Source organism: Pongo abelii, chromosome 6 (genome assembly GCF_028885655.2).
Source record: "Pongo abelii isolate AG06213 chromosome 6, NHGRI_mPonAbe1-v2.0_pri, whole genome shotgun sequence".
NCBI classification, from domain to species: Eukaryota; Metazoa; Chordata; class Mammalia; order Primates; family Hominidae; genus Pongo; species Pongo abelii.
The window spans coordinates 5,786,551-5,801,065 of record NC_071991.2 but is presented as its reverse complement, the minus strand read 5'-3'; the positions used below and the strand labels follow the sequence as shown (position 1 = coordinate 5,801,065).

General features: G+C 42.2%; 1 protein-coding gene across 2 annotated transcripts in view; it reads left to right on the top strand.

The window, feature by feature from the left end:
* RNF216 (ring finger protein 216) overlaps window positions 1–14,515 on the top strand; it is a 158,549-nt gene that overhangs the window by 13,307 nt on the left and 130,727 nt on the right. For both annotated transcript variants that reach the window (XM_002817670.6, XM_002817671.5), the window contains exon 2: window positions 7,187–7,322. In XM_002817670.6, the coding sequence (XP_002817716.1) occupies window positions 7,256–7,322 (67 nt within the window). In that variant the 5' untranslated portion in view covers window positions 7,187–7,255. The remainder of the gene's footprint in view (window positions 1–7,186; window positions 7,323–14,515) is intronic.

Here is a 14,515-nt window from a genome sequence, read left to right as displayed (position 1 = left end):
CAATAGAGCCAAGATCTCACTGTGTTTCCCAGGCTGGTCTTAAACTCCGGGGCTCAAGTGATCCTCCTGCTTCAGCCTCCCAAAGTGCTAGGATTACAAGGCATGAGCTACCGCACCTGGTAATTTTTTTTTAAATCAAAGTCTGGACATTATGAATGAAAAAACTGGAAGTTCCAAATGATACTCCTCCATTGTGGTTTAAGTTTTTTAGGTGTGCAAACTAGAGTACCGGCAAATCATCTTGATCCTGTCATGGTTTGGTCTTTATTAAGTCTGTTTTCATTTTGCTCTTAACCCTTAAGATTTGGCTCTCCTAGGATCTCAGATGAAAGCTCAGTGTTTACCAGCATTCCTCTACTTTGGTTGGGCTTGCCCTTTAATCTCTCTCAACAGGCTGGGAGTGGTGGTTCATGCCTGTAATCCCAGTACTTTGGGAGGCCAAAGCAAGTGCATCACCTGAGGTCAGGAATTCGAGACCACCTTGGCCAACATGACAAAATCCCCTCTACTAAAAATACAAAAATTAGCTGGGCATGGTGGTGCGTGCTTGTAGTCCCCACTACTCGGGAGGCTGAGGCAGGAAAATGGCTTGAACCCAGGAGGCAGAGGTTGCAGTGAGCCAAGATCGCACCATTACTTCAGCCTGGGTGGCAGAGCAAAACTCCCTCTCAAAAAAAAAAAAAAAAAAATCCCTCTCAACAGTACGTGTTTGCTGAGATCTCTGCTCAGCTCTTTAGCTTCTCTGCTATTGGATTTTGGGGAGTCTAGTCCTGCATGTATGTAGCATAGGTCAACAACTTGGTGGGGGGTGAGGAGGTTATTATTCTGGTTTTTGGAGAGTTCTTTCTCAGTGGATTCTTCCTTGCTGGAATTTTGTCCCTTAAGTCTCAGCTACTTTGGCAAGCCCCAAACTCTGACCTTCAACTCCTTAGCCCATTGAAATTGCTGCTTCTACCTCAGGTCCATTTTTTCACACTTAAGATTTGGGAAATGCCTTCAGGAGACAAAAAATTTAGGATGGATATGTCCTCTCCTGATGTGCTTCTCATTTTTCATGGATCAGAGTCCCTGAAATCCTGCCAGCTGGTTTTTCACCATTGCCTTCAAAGATGTGTTTTATATATTCGGTCTTTTTGTAGTAGATTTATAAGAAGAGGCAAAGTGTTGGTCTACTATAGGCTATTAATACTTTGTCATGGCCAGAACCAAAGTCTCTGTAAAATAAGGTTAATAATCATGCCAGGATTATAGGGTTCTTGTTAGGATTAGATGTGTTATGCATGTGAAGTGATAAGAAAAATGGTTCATACATAGTAGCATCCTCATTTTGGCTTGTAAGTTTATCCTCTCTGTTAGCCTCTGGAACAGGACCCAAGGACATTATCATTGTACAACTATCTGGTGAATATCAATCTCTAAACATACACGCGCACCCTTTATAATTATATAGAATTTTAGTTTCACCTTTTAAACATTTTTAAAAAGTTGTGCCACAGACATTTGTTACCTGAAATTAAGACCCTGTTTCCTTATTTTCTGTGCTATATGTGTTGTTTCTGTAATTCCACCTGTATTAGTCAGCTCAAGCTGACTGATACCATAGACTAACAAAATAGCATCAGCTGGGTGACATTTAAGACAAATTTATTTTCTCACAGTTCTGGAATTTGGAAGTCTGAGAATAGAATTTCAGCATTGTTGGATTCTGGTTATTTCTCTCTTCCTGGATCTCAGACAACTGCCTTCTCCCTGTGTTCTCACATGATGGAGAGAAAAAGCAAGCTCTCTAGATCTCTTCTTCTCAGAGTGCCCAGCCATCATGAGGGCCCAGCCTCCACAACTTCATCTAATTCTAATCACCTCCCACAGACTTCATCTCCAAATACCATTATATTGGAGGTCAGAGCTTCAATATAGGAATTTGGAGGCCAGGCGTGACACAGTTTAGAGCACCACACATCTCTCTAGACTCAAGGATTTTTTTTGTTTGTTTTTGTTTTAGTTTTTTGAGGCAGTGTCTCACTCTCACCCAGGCTGTAATGCAGTGGCACACTCATGGCTCACTGCAACATCAAACTCCTGGGTTCAGGAGATCCTCCTGCTTCAGACTCCTGAGTAGCTAGAACTATAGGTACATGCCACCCCGCGCAGCTAATTTTTTAATTTTCATTTTTTGTAGAAACAGGGTCTAGCTATATTGCCCAGGCTGGTCTTGAACCTCTAGCATCAAGCGATTCTCCCACCTTGGTCTCCCAAGGACTGGTTTCCTGGATTACAAGTGTGAGCCATTGTGCCCAGCCTGGATTCATGTTTCTATTTCTTTCTTTCTTTTTTTTTTTTGAGACGGAGTCTTGCTCTGTTGCTCAGGCTGGACTGCAATGGTGCGATCTCAGCTCACTGCAACCTCTGCCTCCTGGGTTCAAGCAATTCTCCTGCCTCAGCCTCCTGAGTAGCTGGGATTACAGGCACATACTGCCACGGCTGGCTAATTTTTTTTTTTTTTTTTTTTTTTGTATTTTAGTAGAGACGGTTTCATTGTGTTGCCCAGGCTGGTCGCAAACTCCTGAGCTCAGGCAGTCTGCCTGCCTCAGCCTCTCGAAGTGCTGGGATTACAGGTGTGAGCCACCATGCCAGCCCCATGTTTCTTTTTCATGCTTTTTGTTTGTTTCAGAGGCAGGGTCTCGCTCTCACCCTGGCTGGAGTGCAGTGGCATGGTGGTGGCACACTGCAGTGTTGAACTCCTGGGCTCAAGCAGTCCTCCTGCTTCAGCTTCCTGAGTAGCTGGGACTACGGGCATGCACCACCATGCCTTATTTTTTATTTTTTTATTTTTTGAGATGGAGTCTCACCCTGTTGCCTAGGCTGGAGTGCAGTGGCACGATCTCAGCTCACTGCAACCTCCACCTTCCAAGCTCAAGCAATTCTCTTACCTCAGCCTCCCAAGTAGCTGGGATTACAGGTTCCCACCTGCTACCACACCCAGCTAATTTTTGTATTTTTAGTATAGATAGTCCTCACTATGTTTCCCAGGCTGGTCTCAACTCCTGACCTTAAGCAATCCACTGGCCTTGACCTCCTGAAGTCCTGGGATTACAGGCGTGAGCCACCGTGCCCGGTCTTGAAGTTTATTTTTTTAATAGCTCTTTGAGTATCTGTGGGAGGTAAACTCTCTTAGTCTTTGAATGTGTAAAAATTGTTTTATCCTGTCCTTTCTTGTTTTTTGTTTTTTTTTTTTAAGAGAGTCTTGCTCTGTTTCCTAGGCTGGAGTGCAGTGGGTTGATCATAGCTCACTGTACCCTTGGAACTCATGGGCTCAAGCAATCCTCTAGCCTCAGCCTCCGGAGTAGCTGGGATCACAGATGCGTGCCACCATGCCCAACTAATTTTTTTCAGTTTTTTGTAGAGATGTGGTCTCACCAAGTTTGCTCAGGCTGGTCTCAAATTTCTGACCTCCAGTGATTGTCCTGCTTTGGCTTCCCAAAGTGGTGGGATTATAGGCATGAGCCACTGCACCCAGCCCCTATCCTTACTCTTGAAAAATAATTTAAGAGATCATAGAATTTGAAGTTTACAATTATTTTTTCTCTACTACTTAAAGATCATATTTTATTACTTTAGTGTTAATTGCTTCTTATGAAGAGTCTTTTTTTTTTTTTTTTTTTTTTTGAGACGGTGTCTTGCTCTGTTGCCCAGGCTGGAGTGCAGTGGCACAATCTTGGCCTACTGCAGCCTCCGCCTCCCGGGTTCAAGCGATTCTCATATCTCAACCTCCTGAATAGCTGGGATTACAGGCGCATGCCACCACACCAAGCTGATTTTTGTATTTTTAGTAGAGATGGCGTTTTGCCATATTGACCAGGCTGGTCTCAAACTCCTGACTTCAAGTGATCTGCCCTCCTCAGCCTCCCAAAGTGCTGGGATTACAGGTGTGAGTCACTGCGCCCAGCCTGAAGAGTCTATTTTTATCTTTGTTTTACCTCTGGCAGTTTTTGCAATTTTAATGTTTTACCTTATGACATATTTATGTGTGGTTTTATTTTTACTACTGTCCAATAGCCAGTATAGTTTCACCACACCATTGCTGGCTTGAATGGATACTTATCTGTTGTTTTTTTTTTTTTAATTTATTTATTCTTTTGAGACAGAGTTTTACTCTTGTCTCCCAACCTGGAGTGCAATGGCGCGATCTCAGCTTACTCTACAACCTCTGCCTCCCGGGTTGAAGCAATTCTCCTGCCTCAGCCTCCCAAGTAGCTGGGATTAGAGGCACCTGCCACCACACCTGGCTAATTTCTCGTATTTTTAGTAGAAGCAGGGTTTCGCCATGTTGGCCAGGCTGGTCTCAAACTCCTGACCTCGAGTGATCCACCTGCCTCGGCCTCCCAAAGTGCTGAGATTACAGGCATGAGCCGTCGTGCCCTTCCGTCTGTTTTATTTTTTTAAATCTTTGTTGATACAGGCTGGGCTTGGTGGTTCACACCTGTAATCCCAGCACTTTGGGAAGCAAACGCAGAAGGAATGCTTGAGACCGGGATATCCAAACCGGCCTGGGCAGCACAGTGAGACCCTGTCTCTACAAAAAATTTTTAAAAATTCAGTTAGGCATGGTGGTGCATGCCTGTAGTCCCAGCTACTCTGAGGCTGAGGCAGGAGGATTGCTTGAGCCCAGGGGTTCAAGGCTGTAGTGAGCCGTGATCGTGCGGCTGCTCTCCAGCCGGGATGACAGAGAGAGACTCTGGCTCAAAAAGAAATAAAAAAGACTACAACCTCCACCGACTGAGTTCAAGCTATTCTCCTGCCTCAGCCTTCCAAGTAGCTGGGATTACAGGTGCCTGCCACCACGCCTGGCTAATTTTTATATTTTTCGTAGAAATGAGGTTTCACCACGTTGGCCCAGCTGGTATCGAACTCCTGACCTCAAGTGATGTGCCCGCCTCAGCCTCTCAAAGTGCTGGGATTACAGCTGTGAGCCATCGCTCCCAGCCCTCAAAGAAATCTTTATTGATATATAATTAAAATAAAATCTATCCATTTTAGTATATAGATCAGTGAGTTTTGACAAATGCATATACCCAGGTGACTACCACCACAATCAATATGTGGAGCATGACTTAACCCGGAAAGGTTCCCTCATGTCACTTAACAGTTAATCTACCCCCTCCCTCATTGGTACCCACCTTTTCTCCTTCCATAATAGACATGGGTGGTTGTTTTTTTGTCCCCATTACTCTCATATGAGTCCATTTCCCAAATATTTCTCTTTTTCCTATCCCCAGAGTTCAATAGTTCTGCAGCTTTGGCCCCATCACTAACTTCTGTGTTTCTGTTCTGTTGCTGGTCCATGGAGATGTAATGTCTTGGCTTTAACACCATGATACTTCTTTTTAAAGGAAGAGAGGGATGGATTTCAAAAATACAAGTCTACTACCCAAGTCTGCTACCCAGATTTAACATATGTTCATGTTTTGCCTTGTTTGCTTTAAATATCTTTAAAAGAAAGAAAAAAGATGTTATATGTAGCTCAAGTTCAAGTTCCTTTTCATTCTCCCTTACCCAGAAATAGTCACTGTCCTGAAGTTGCCGAGGTCATTCTTACGCATACTGTATTTTTAATTTTTTTTTTTTTGAGACAGAGTCTCGCTCTGTCATGCAAGCTGGAGTGCAGTGGTGTGATCTCGGCTCACTGCAACGTCTGCCTCCCGGGTTCATGCCATTCTCCTGCCTTAGCTTCCCGACTAGCTGGGATATCAGGCGCCCGTCACCACACCCTGCTAATTTTTGTATTTTTATTATTTATTTATTATTATTTTTTAAATTTTTAGTAGAGACAGGGTTTCACCGTGTTGGCCAGGATGGTCTCAATCTCCTGACCTCATGATCTGCCTACCTCGGCCTCCCAAAGTGCTGGGATTACAGGCGTGAGCCACTGCACCCAGCTTGTGTGTGTGTTTTTAATAGAGATGGGGTTTCACCATGTTGGCCAGGCTGGTCTCGAACTCCTCACCTTAGGTGATCCATCCACCTCAGCCTCCCTAAGAGCTGGGATTACAGGTGTGAGCCACCACGCCTGGCTGTATTTTTTAATTTAATATTTAAATATAATGTATTTTAAATTTGTGTATGAACTTACATAAATGGTATCACACTTATTTTCATTTAACATTAGTTAATTTAAGTGTGTTGTATCATATGAATTTTATTTATTCCTTTACTGATGTCCAGTAAGGTCATTTCCAATTGCTTTTATTATGTATTTGCTGTAATGACCATCGCTGTCCGTATATTCTGTTATGCATATTTCTTGGAGAACACACAGAGGTTTCTTTAGCTGATATACCTGGAAGTGGAATTGCTAAGTTACAGGGAATGTACATTTGTAATTTAGGGCGTATTGCCAGTTGCTATTCAGAATATCTTTTCCAAGTTACTCTCCAAACCAGCAATGTATAAGATTTCCCATGTCTTACATACTTGCCTTTTTTGCCGCCCTAGTGGTTTGAAACATAACATAATTCCTTTTTTTTTTTTGAGACGGAGTCTCACTCTGTTGCACAGGCTGGAGTGCAGTGCCACAATCTTGGCTCCCTGCAACTTCAGCCTCCCGGGTTCAAGCGATTCTCCTGTGGCAGTGTCCGGAGTAGCTGGGATTACAGGCGCGTGCCACCACGCCCGGCTAATTTTTCTATTTTTAGTAGAGTTGGGGTTTCACCATGTTGGTCAGGCTGGTCTCGAACTCCTAACCTCGTGACCTGCCCCCCTCGGCCTCCCAAAGTGCTGGGATTGTAGGCGTGAGCCTCTGCGTCTGGCTGAAACATAATTCATTTTCTGATTTGCCTTTCCCTGATTATTACACACACAGATGCACAGAGATTGAGCATCTTCTGTGTTTCCTTTTTTGTGAATTGAATTGCCTATTAATACCCTTATCCCATTTCTTTGTTAGCATATTTGTATCAAGATGTGAATTCTCTGTCAGTACTTTGTCTCTTTAGTATGTGTATTTTAAAAATTTGTTTTAATGTCATACGTTTTGAGTTTATGTGGTTTTTTTTTTTGACCCACCTCCTTGGATATGTTTTCTTAAGGAGTGTTTTCAGCATGAGCTTCAGATGTTCCCCTGACCAGATACATGGCAAGAGTTTTGATACTCCCTCATTCTTACTGTTGCTCTTTGCTTCCTTTTCAGCCCTTTTGAAACAGATGGTCACCATGTTTAGATATTAGCAGTCCCGTATGTGCATGTCTGCATTTGAAAATGGAAGAGGGAAACAACAATGAAGAGGTAATTCACTTGAACAACTTTCACTGCCATCGGGGACAAGGTGAGTTGTTTGCTCTCACTTCATCCCTTTCCCTGTGGCTTTTTCTTTCAGTATCACAGCTATATCTTTTGAAATGAACCTATTTTGGACCATTTAGAATCCAGGGACATTTCATTTTTGACATAAAAAGACTAGTTAGACTAGAATTGTATCAGATAATGATATTGCTGGCATGAATGAAGTGTAAGACTCATTCATTACAACTAAATTAATAAGCTATTAATTTACTGGCAAGACACTGTTAATATGCAGTCATTGAATCTTAAGAGACAGTGTCATCATCAGTTTTTGAAGACGTGATTATAAAGGAGTGCTCCACTAGGCCTTTATGATCTGAAATACTACAGGTGATGCTGAACCAGTCTTGTCCTCCCATGATGCTTAATTTCTTTTTTGCCGGAAGATTCTGGCTTAGCCTTGAGGGGAATTTTGGAACATGTATTTTTTTGTTCTACAGTTTTGTTTTGTTTTTTTTTCTTTTTTTGAGATAGAATTTCGCTCATTGCCCAGGCTGGAGTGCAATGGCGTAATCTTGGCTCACCACAAGTTCCGCCTCCTGGGTTCAAACGATTCTCCCGTCTCAGCCTCCCGAGTAGCTGGGATTACAGGCATGTACCACTACGCCCTGCTAATTTTGTATTTTTAGTAGAGATGGGGTTTCTCCACGTTGGTCAGGCTGGTCTTGATCTCCCGACCTCAGGTGATCCGCCCGCCTCAGCCTGCCAAAGTGCTGGGATTACAGGCGTGAGACACTGCGCCCGGCCTGTTCTACAGCTTTTAAAGTTTTGGGGAATTTTATTGATTTGTAAAGGGAATAGTGCTTGCATTTCTGTAACATTCTTAAATGTTTATGAAATTTCCTGTTAAATTCGAATTCACATTTACACTTGGGCTAAAAGGAAAAAAATCATGCTGAGGTGTAGAATCCTTATGTTCATTTTTTGCAATTATAAATTCCATGGAAGAGGTTATACTGGTTTTGTTTTCTCCCATTGATAATATTTTGTGTTTACAAAGATGATTTTTCTGGTAGAGAGTAAATTACATTTGACCTTACAAAAATGACTCCCCCAGGCCAGGCGTGGTGGCTCATTCCTGTAATCCCAGCACTTTGGGAGGCCGAGGCGGGTGGATCACGAGGTCAGGAGTTTGAGACCAGCCTGACCAACATGGTGAAACCCCGTTTCTACTAAAAAAATACAAAAATTAGCTGGGTGTGGTGGTGCATGCCTGTAGTCCCAGCTACTTGGGAGGCTGAGGCAGGAGAATCACTTGAACCTGGGAGGCAGAGATTGTAGTGAGCCAAGATTGCGCCACTGCACTCCAGCCTGGGCGACAGGGCAAGACTCTGTCTCCAAAAAAAAAAAAAAAGAAGAAAAATGACTCCACCAAAACTTAAGTACAAATAGCCTACTGTTGACTGGAAGCCTTACTGATAACATAAACAGTCAACACATTGTGTTATATATTGTATGTTTTGTATACTGTATTCTTACAATAAAGTGAGCTACAGAAAAGAAGTGTTATTAAGAAAATCATAAGGAAGAGAAAGAAAATATATTTACTGTTCCTTAAGTGGAAGTGGACCATTCTAAAGGTCTTTCATCTTCATCATCCTTACATTGAGTAGGCTGAAGAGGAGGAGGAAGAGGGGTTGGTTCTTGTATTAGTTCGTTCTCCACTGGCTGTAAAGAAATGCCCAAGACTGGGTAATTTGTAAAGAAAGAAAAGAGGTTTAATTGGTTCACAATTCTGTAGGCTGTATAGGAAACATAGCGGCCTCTGCTTCTGGGGAGGCCTTAGGAAACTTATAATCATGACAGAAGGAGAAGGGGAAGCAGGTTTGTCTCACATGGCTGGAGCAGGAACAAGAGGAGTTGGGGAAGAGGTGCCACACACTTTTAAACAACCAGATCTCACAAGAACTCACTGTTGCAACCAGAGGGGATTGTGCTAAATCATTTATGAAATACCACCCCCATGATCCAATTACCTCCCACCGGGCCCCAAAGTCTTAACTCATTCCAGCATTAACTCAAAAGTCCAGTCTTATCTGAGACAAGTCTAGTCCCTTCCACCTATGAGCCTGTAAAGTCAAAAAACAAGTTAATTATTCCCAAGATACAATGAGGGTACACGCATTGGGTATATACTCCTGTTCCAAAAGGGAGAAATTGGCCAAAAGAAAGACGCGAGAGGTACCACGCAAGTCCAGAACCCAGCAGGTCAGTCATTAAATCTTAAAGGTCCAAAATAATCTCCTTTGATTCCACATCCCACATTCATGGCACACTGGTGCAAGGGATAGGCTCCTAAAAGCCTCGTGCAGTCCTGCTGTCTCAGGAGTGACACAAGTGGAAGAAAATCTGCAAATAAGTGGACCCACACTGTTCAAATCAGTGTTGCTCAATAGTCAACTGTGTATTTGGCTTTCAGAGCATTTAAAATTAAGCACATTTTATTAGGTCAAATCAAGAGTAATAAAATTGCTCAAGCTATGCAAATTATGAGTGCAAAAGAAGGACTAATTTTTAGGATTTTATTAATAACGTATTCTAACTTGGTAGTGATTGTAGCCATAATTTATTAGATTCAGGCAATTTTAAATCTTAGTTATAACTTGTATTTACGATCATTTCAAAATTTTCTGTACATGTGTATCCAATTAATGTTATAGTTGCTTTTTAATTGGTTCTTAAATATACTTGAACAGTTTCTTTAAGAACAACTAATTCCTTTTGGAAAATTACTGACTTTGGAGATATATTTTGTTAGACTAGTATGTATACTCTGCACCCATCATGAGAACTTTTTTCAGGTATATAGAGTTCTGTTTTTATTAGCTGCATTAATTTTTTTTTTCTTTAATCAAGAGAGGGTCTCACAATGTTGCCTGGCAAGGCTGGTCTTGAATTGCTGGGCTCAAGTGATCCAATTGCCTCTGCCTCACGAAGTGCTAGGATTACAGGCGTGAGCCACTGCTCCTGGCCAACATTAATAATTTTTATTATGCATCAACCTCTGTAGTTTTTTTTAAAGTGTATAGTTCAGTGAGTTTTGACAAATGAATATACCACCTGAATTATGATATAGAACATTTTCTATCACTCCAAAAAGATTCCCTTGTGCCTCTTTGCAGTCAGTCCTTACCCCACTCCAGGCCTAAGGAAACCACTAATCTGCTTTTTTTGACTCTGTCATTTCATATAAATGGAATTATACATACTGTATATATTCTTTGTACCGGAATTCTTTTGTGAAAGGTAACGTGTTTGAGATTCATCCCTGTTGTTGCATATGTCAGTAATTCATTCCTTTTTAATTGCTAAATAGTGTTTTTACCTACTCATCTATGATTCTATACCTAGTGGAAATAGGCTTAAAAATGAAGGTAAAATAAAGATTTAAAAAAATTTTGTCAGGAAGGAAAAAAGGTACATCATGCAAATAGACACACACACACACACACACACACACACACACACACACACACACACACACACACACACACACACACACACACACACACACACACACACACACACACACACACACACACACACACACACACACACACACACACACCCCTGATATATCTGTGTAATATCAAATAAAACTGATAGAAACTCATTGATAGAGTTCATAATGATAAAAGATTCAGTGCGCTGAGAAGATAAAATAGTGCTAATCCCTGTATACTTAGTAACATGATAGAAAAATATACAAAGCAAAAATTGGCAGATCTAAAAACAGAATTGGACAAATCCACCATTGTAGTGGGGATTTTTAAGACTTGTTTCAGTAACTGAAAGAGCAAGCACATACACACGTTTGTATGAATATAGAAGATTGGAAGAACATGGTCAACAAATGTAATAAACATGGGTGGGATTCTGTACCCAGTGTAAGAAGAAATCACAGTGAAAATTAGAAGATATTTTGAATTACATGATAATGAAAATATAGCCTATTATATTTATGAGATACATGTAATGCCATGTTTTGAGGAAAACTTATGGCCTAAAATACATTAGACAAGAAGTAAAAAGCTCAGCCAGGCGCAGTGGCTCATGCTTGTAATGCCAGCACTTTGGAAGGCCAAAGTGGGAGGATAACTTGAGCCTAGGATTTCGAGACCAGCCTGGGCAACATGGTGAGATTCTCATCTCTGCAAAAAATTAAATATAAAAAAATTAGCTGGGTATGGTGGTCTTGGGTTTACCAGGTCCCAGGTACTTGGGATACCAAGATGGGAGGATCACTTGAACCCCGTAGGTCAAGGCTGCAGAGAACTGTGTTCATGCTATTGTACTCCAGCCTGGGCAACAGAGAGCGACCCTGTCGCAAAAACAAAAAACAAAACAAAAACAAATCCAGCCTAGCCAACATGGGGAAACCCCATCTCTACTAAAAATACAAAAATTAGCCGGGCATGGTGTTGCAAGCCTGTAATGCCAGCTACTTAGGAGGCTGAGGCCTGAGAATCGCTTGAACCCAGGAGGCAGAGGTTGCAGTGAGCCAGGATAACTAGGGCTCAGCAAATTTAAAGAGCTAAGTAGTTAATATTTTAGTCTTGCAGGCCATGTGGTTTCTGTTGCAACTATTCAGCTATACCATTGTAGCATGAAAGCAACTGTATTAGTCTGCTTTCACACTGCTAGGAAGAAATGCCTGAGACTGGGTAATTTATGCAGGAAAGAGGTTTAATTGACTCACAGTTCCACATTGCTGGGAAGGCCTCAGGAAAATTACTGTCATGGCAAAAGGCAAAGGAGAAGCAGACACCTTCTCAGGAGGCAGGATGGAGTGAGTGCAAGCAGGGGAAATGCCAGTGCTTATAAAACTATCAGACACCTCAAGACTCATTCACTATCAGGAGAGCAGAATGGGGGAAACTGCCCCCATGATCCGATTACCTCCACCTGTCCCACTGTTGACACGTGGGGATTATGGGATTACAATTCAAGATAAGATTTTTGGTGGGGACACAGCCAAACCATATCAGAATCTATAGACAGTATATAAATGAATGAGCATGATTGTGTTCCCATAAGGACGTGAAGCAACATACTATCCTACACTGCAGATGGGAGTGTAAATTGGTACAATTTGGAAAATTTGTTTAGTGTTATCTGCCAAAATGGAGCATATGCTTACCCCATGACTCAGCATTTCCACTCCTAGAATGTATCCAACTAAAATGAGTACACCAAAGACTTGCACAAGAATGTTCTCAATAGCATTATCCACAGTAGCCTAAACTGCCACATACTCAAATGTCTATCAACAGAAGAAGGAATAATTTATGTTATATTCATATAGTGGATTATATACAACAAAGAATTATAACAGCATGCAGTATGGATGTATCTCAAACATTATTTGCAAGAAAGACAGAGAAGAATATATTATATACTCAAAAACATGCAAAACTTATCTGCGCAATTAGAAATCCTCCCTTTGGGGACGAAGGAGAGCAGAAATTGGGAGAAAGCACAGGGAGGCTACTAATGTGCTAGAAATATTTCCTGAGCTTGTGGTGGTGATTATACGCAGATGGCCCTTTTGTATTAATTCATAGAGCTTGTACACTTGATTTATAGACCATGCTGTGTTATTCTTTTAAATTTTTTTTAAGTATACTTTGAAAAGCTAATTGGAACCTTACATGTGGTGTGTTGTGTGGTATCTTGTCAAACACTGGACTTTATTATAAGGTGGTATGTTCCTTCCTTCCTTCCTTCCTTCCTTCCTTCTCTCCCTCCCTCACTTCCTTCTTCCTTTCCTCTCTTTCCTTCCTTTCTCCTTCCTTCTTTCCTTCCTCCCTCCCTCTTTCCTTTCCTTTCCCTCCTTTCCTTCCTTTCCTTCCTTTGCTCCTCCTCTCTTCTTTCTTTCCTTCCTTTCCTTCAGTTCCCTCCCTCCCTCCCTTCTTTCCTTTTTTTTTTTTTTTTTTTAGCCTGAGATAGGGTCTTGCTCTAGCACCCAGGCTGGAGTGCAGTGGCATGATCTTGGCTTACTGCAGCCTCCACCTCCCAGGTTCAAGGGATTCTCCTGCCTCAGTCTCCCAGGTAGCTGGGGTTACAGTTGTTGCATGCCACCACACCCGGCTAATTTTTGTATTTGTAGTAGAGATGGGGTTTCACCATGTTGGCCAGGCTGGTCTCGAACTCCTGGCCTGAAGTGATCTGCCTGTCTAGGCCTCCCAAAGTTCTGGGATTAGAGGCGTGAGCCACCGTGCCCAGCCTAAACCAACTTTTTCACTGGGTACACCAAGATTGTGTGTCTTTTTCTTGGGTCAGTTCTTCAAGAGAGGAATCTACAATTTCCTGCGGATGGAGGGGTCTTATTCACTATGGCCATTTTCAGTGGTGTACCTTTTCTCTCTTGACTCCTGTGCCTCATGTACCAATGGCTAGAGCTTTTCTTTGCTCAGTATCTCCTCAGAATGATCCCCCATAGCATGTGTCTTCTGAAATGGCTGAGTGAGGAGCTTGGCAACTCCTCATCCTTAAAAATCCACAATTAAGTCAGGCATGGTGGCTCATGCCTGTCATCCCAGTGACTTCTTGGGAGGCCGAGGTGGGAGGATCACTTGAGGCCAGGAGTTCAAGGCCAGCATAGGAACATCGTGAGACTCCATCTCTACAAAAAAAAAAATTTTTTTTTAATTAACTGTTCAACGTAGTGTGCACCTGTTGTCCTAGCTACTTGGGAAGCTGAGGTGGGAGGATTGCTTGAGCCTAGGAGGTTGAAGCTGCAGTGAGCTATGATCACACCATTGTACTCCAGCCTGGGCAATAGAGCAAGACCCTGTCCCAGACAAACACACCGGCACACACACACACACACACACGACACACACAAAAGAAAAACATTACAGCTTTAATGGAAGAATTTCAAAAATTGCAGTGATGAGATGCCTCATTTCATTTCTTCCTCTTTCTTCTTCCATTCTTTTAGGTCACTTGATGCATTTTTTTTTTTTTTAATTTGAGATGGGGTCTCACTCTGTCACTCAGGCTAGAGTGCAGTGTTGCGATCTCAGCTCACTGCAACCTCTGCCTCCCGAGTTCAAACGATTCTCCTGCCTCAGCCTCCTGAGTAGCTGGGATTACCGGCATGCGCCACCACGCCTAGCTAATTTTTGTATTTTTAGTAGAGATGGTGTTTCACTGTGTTGGTCAGGCTGGTCT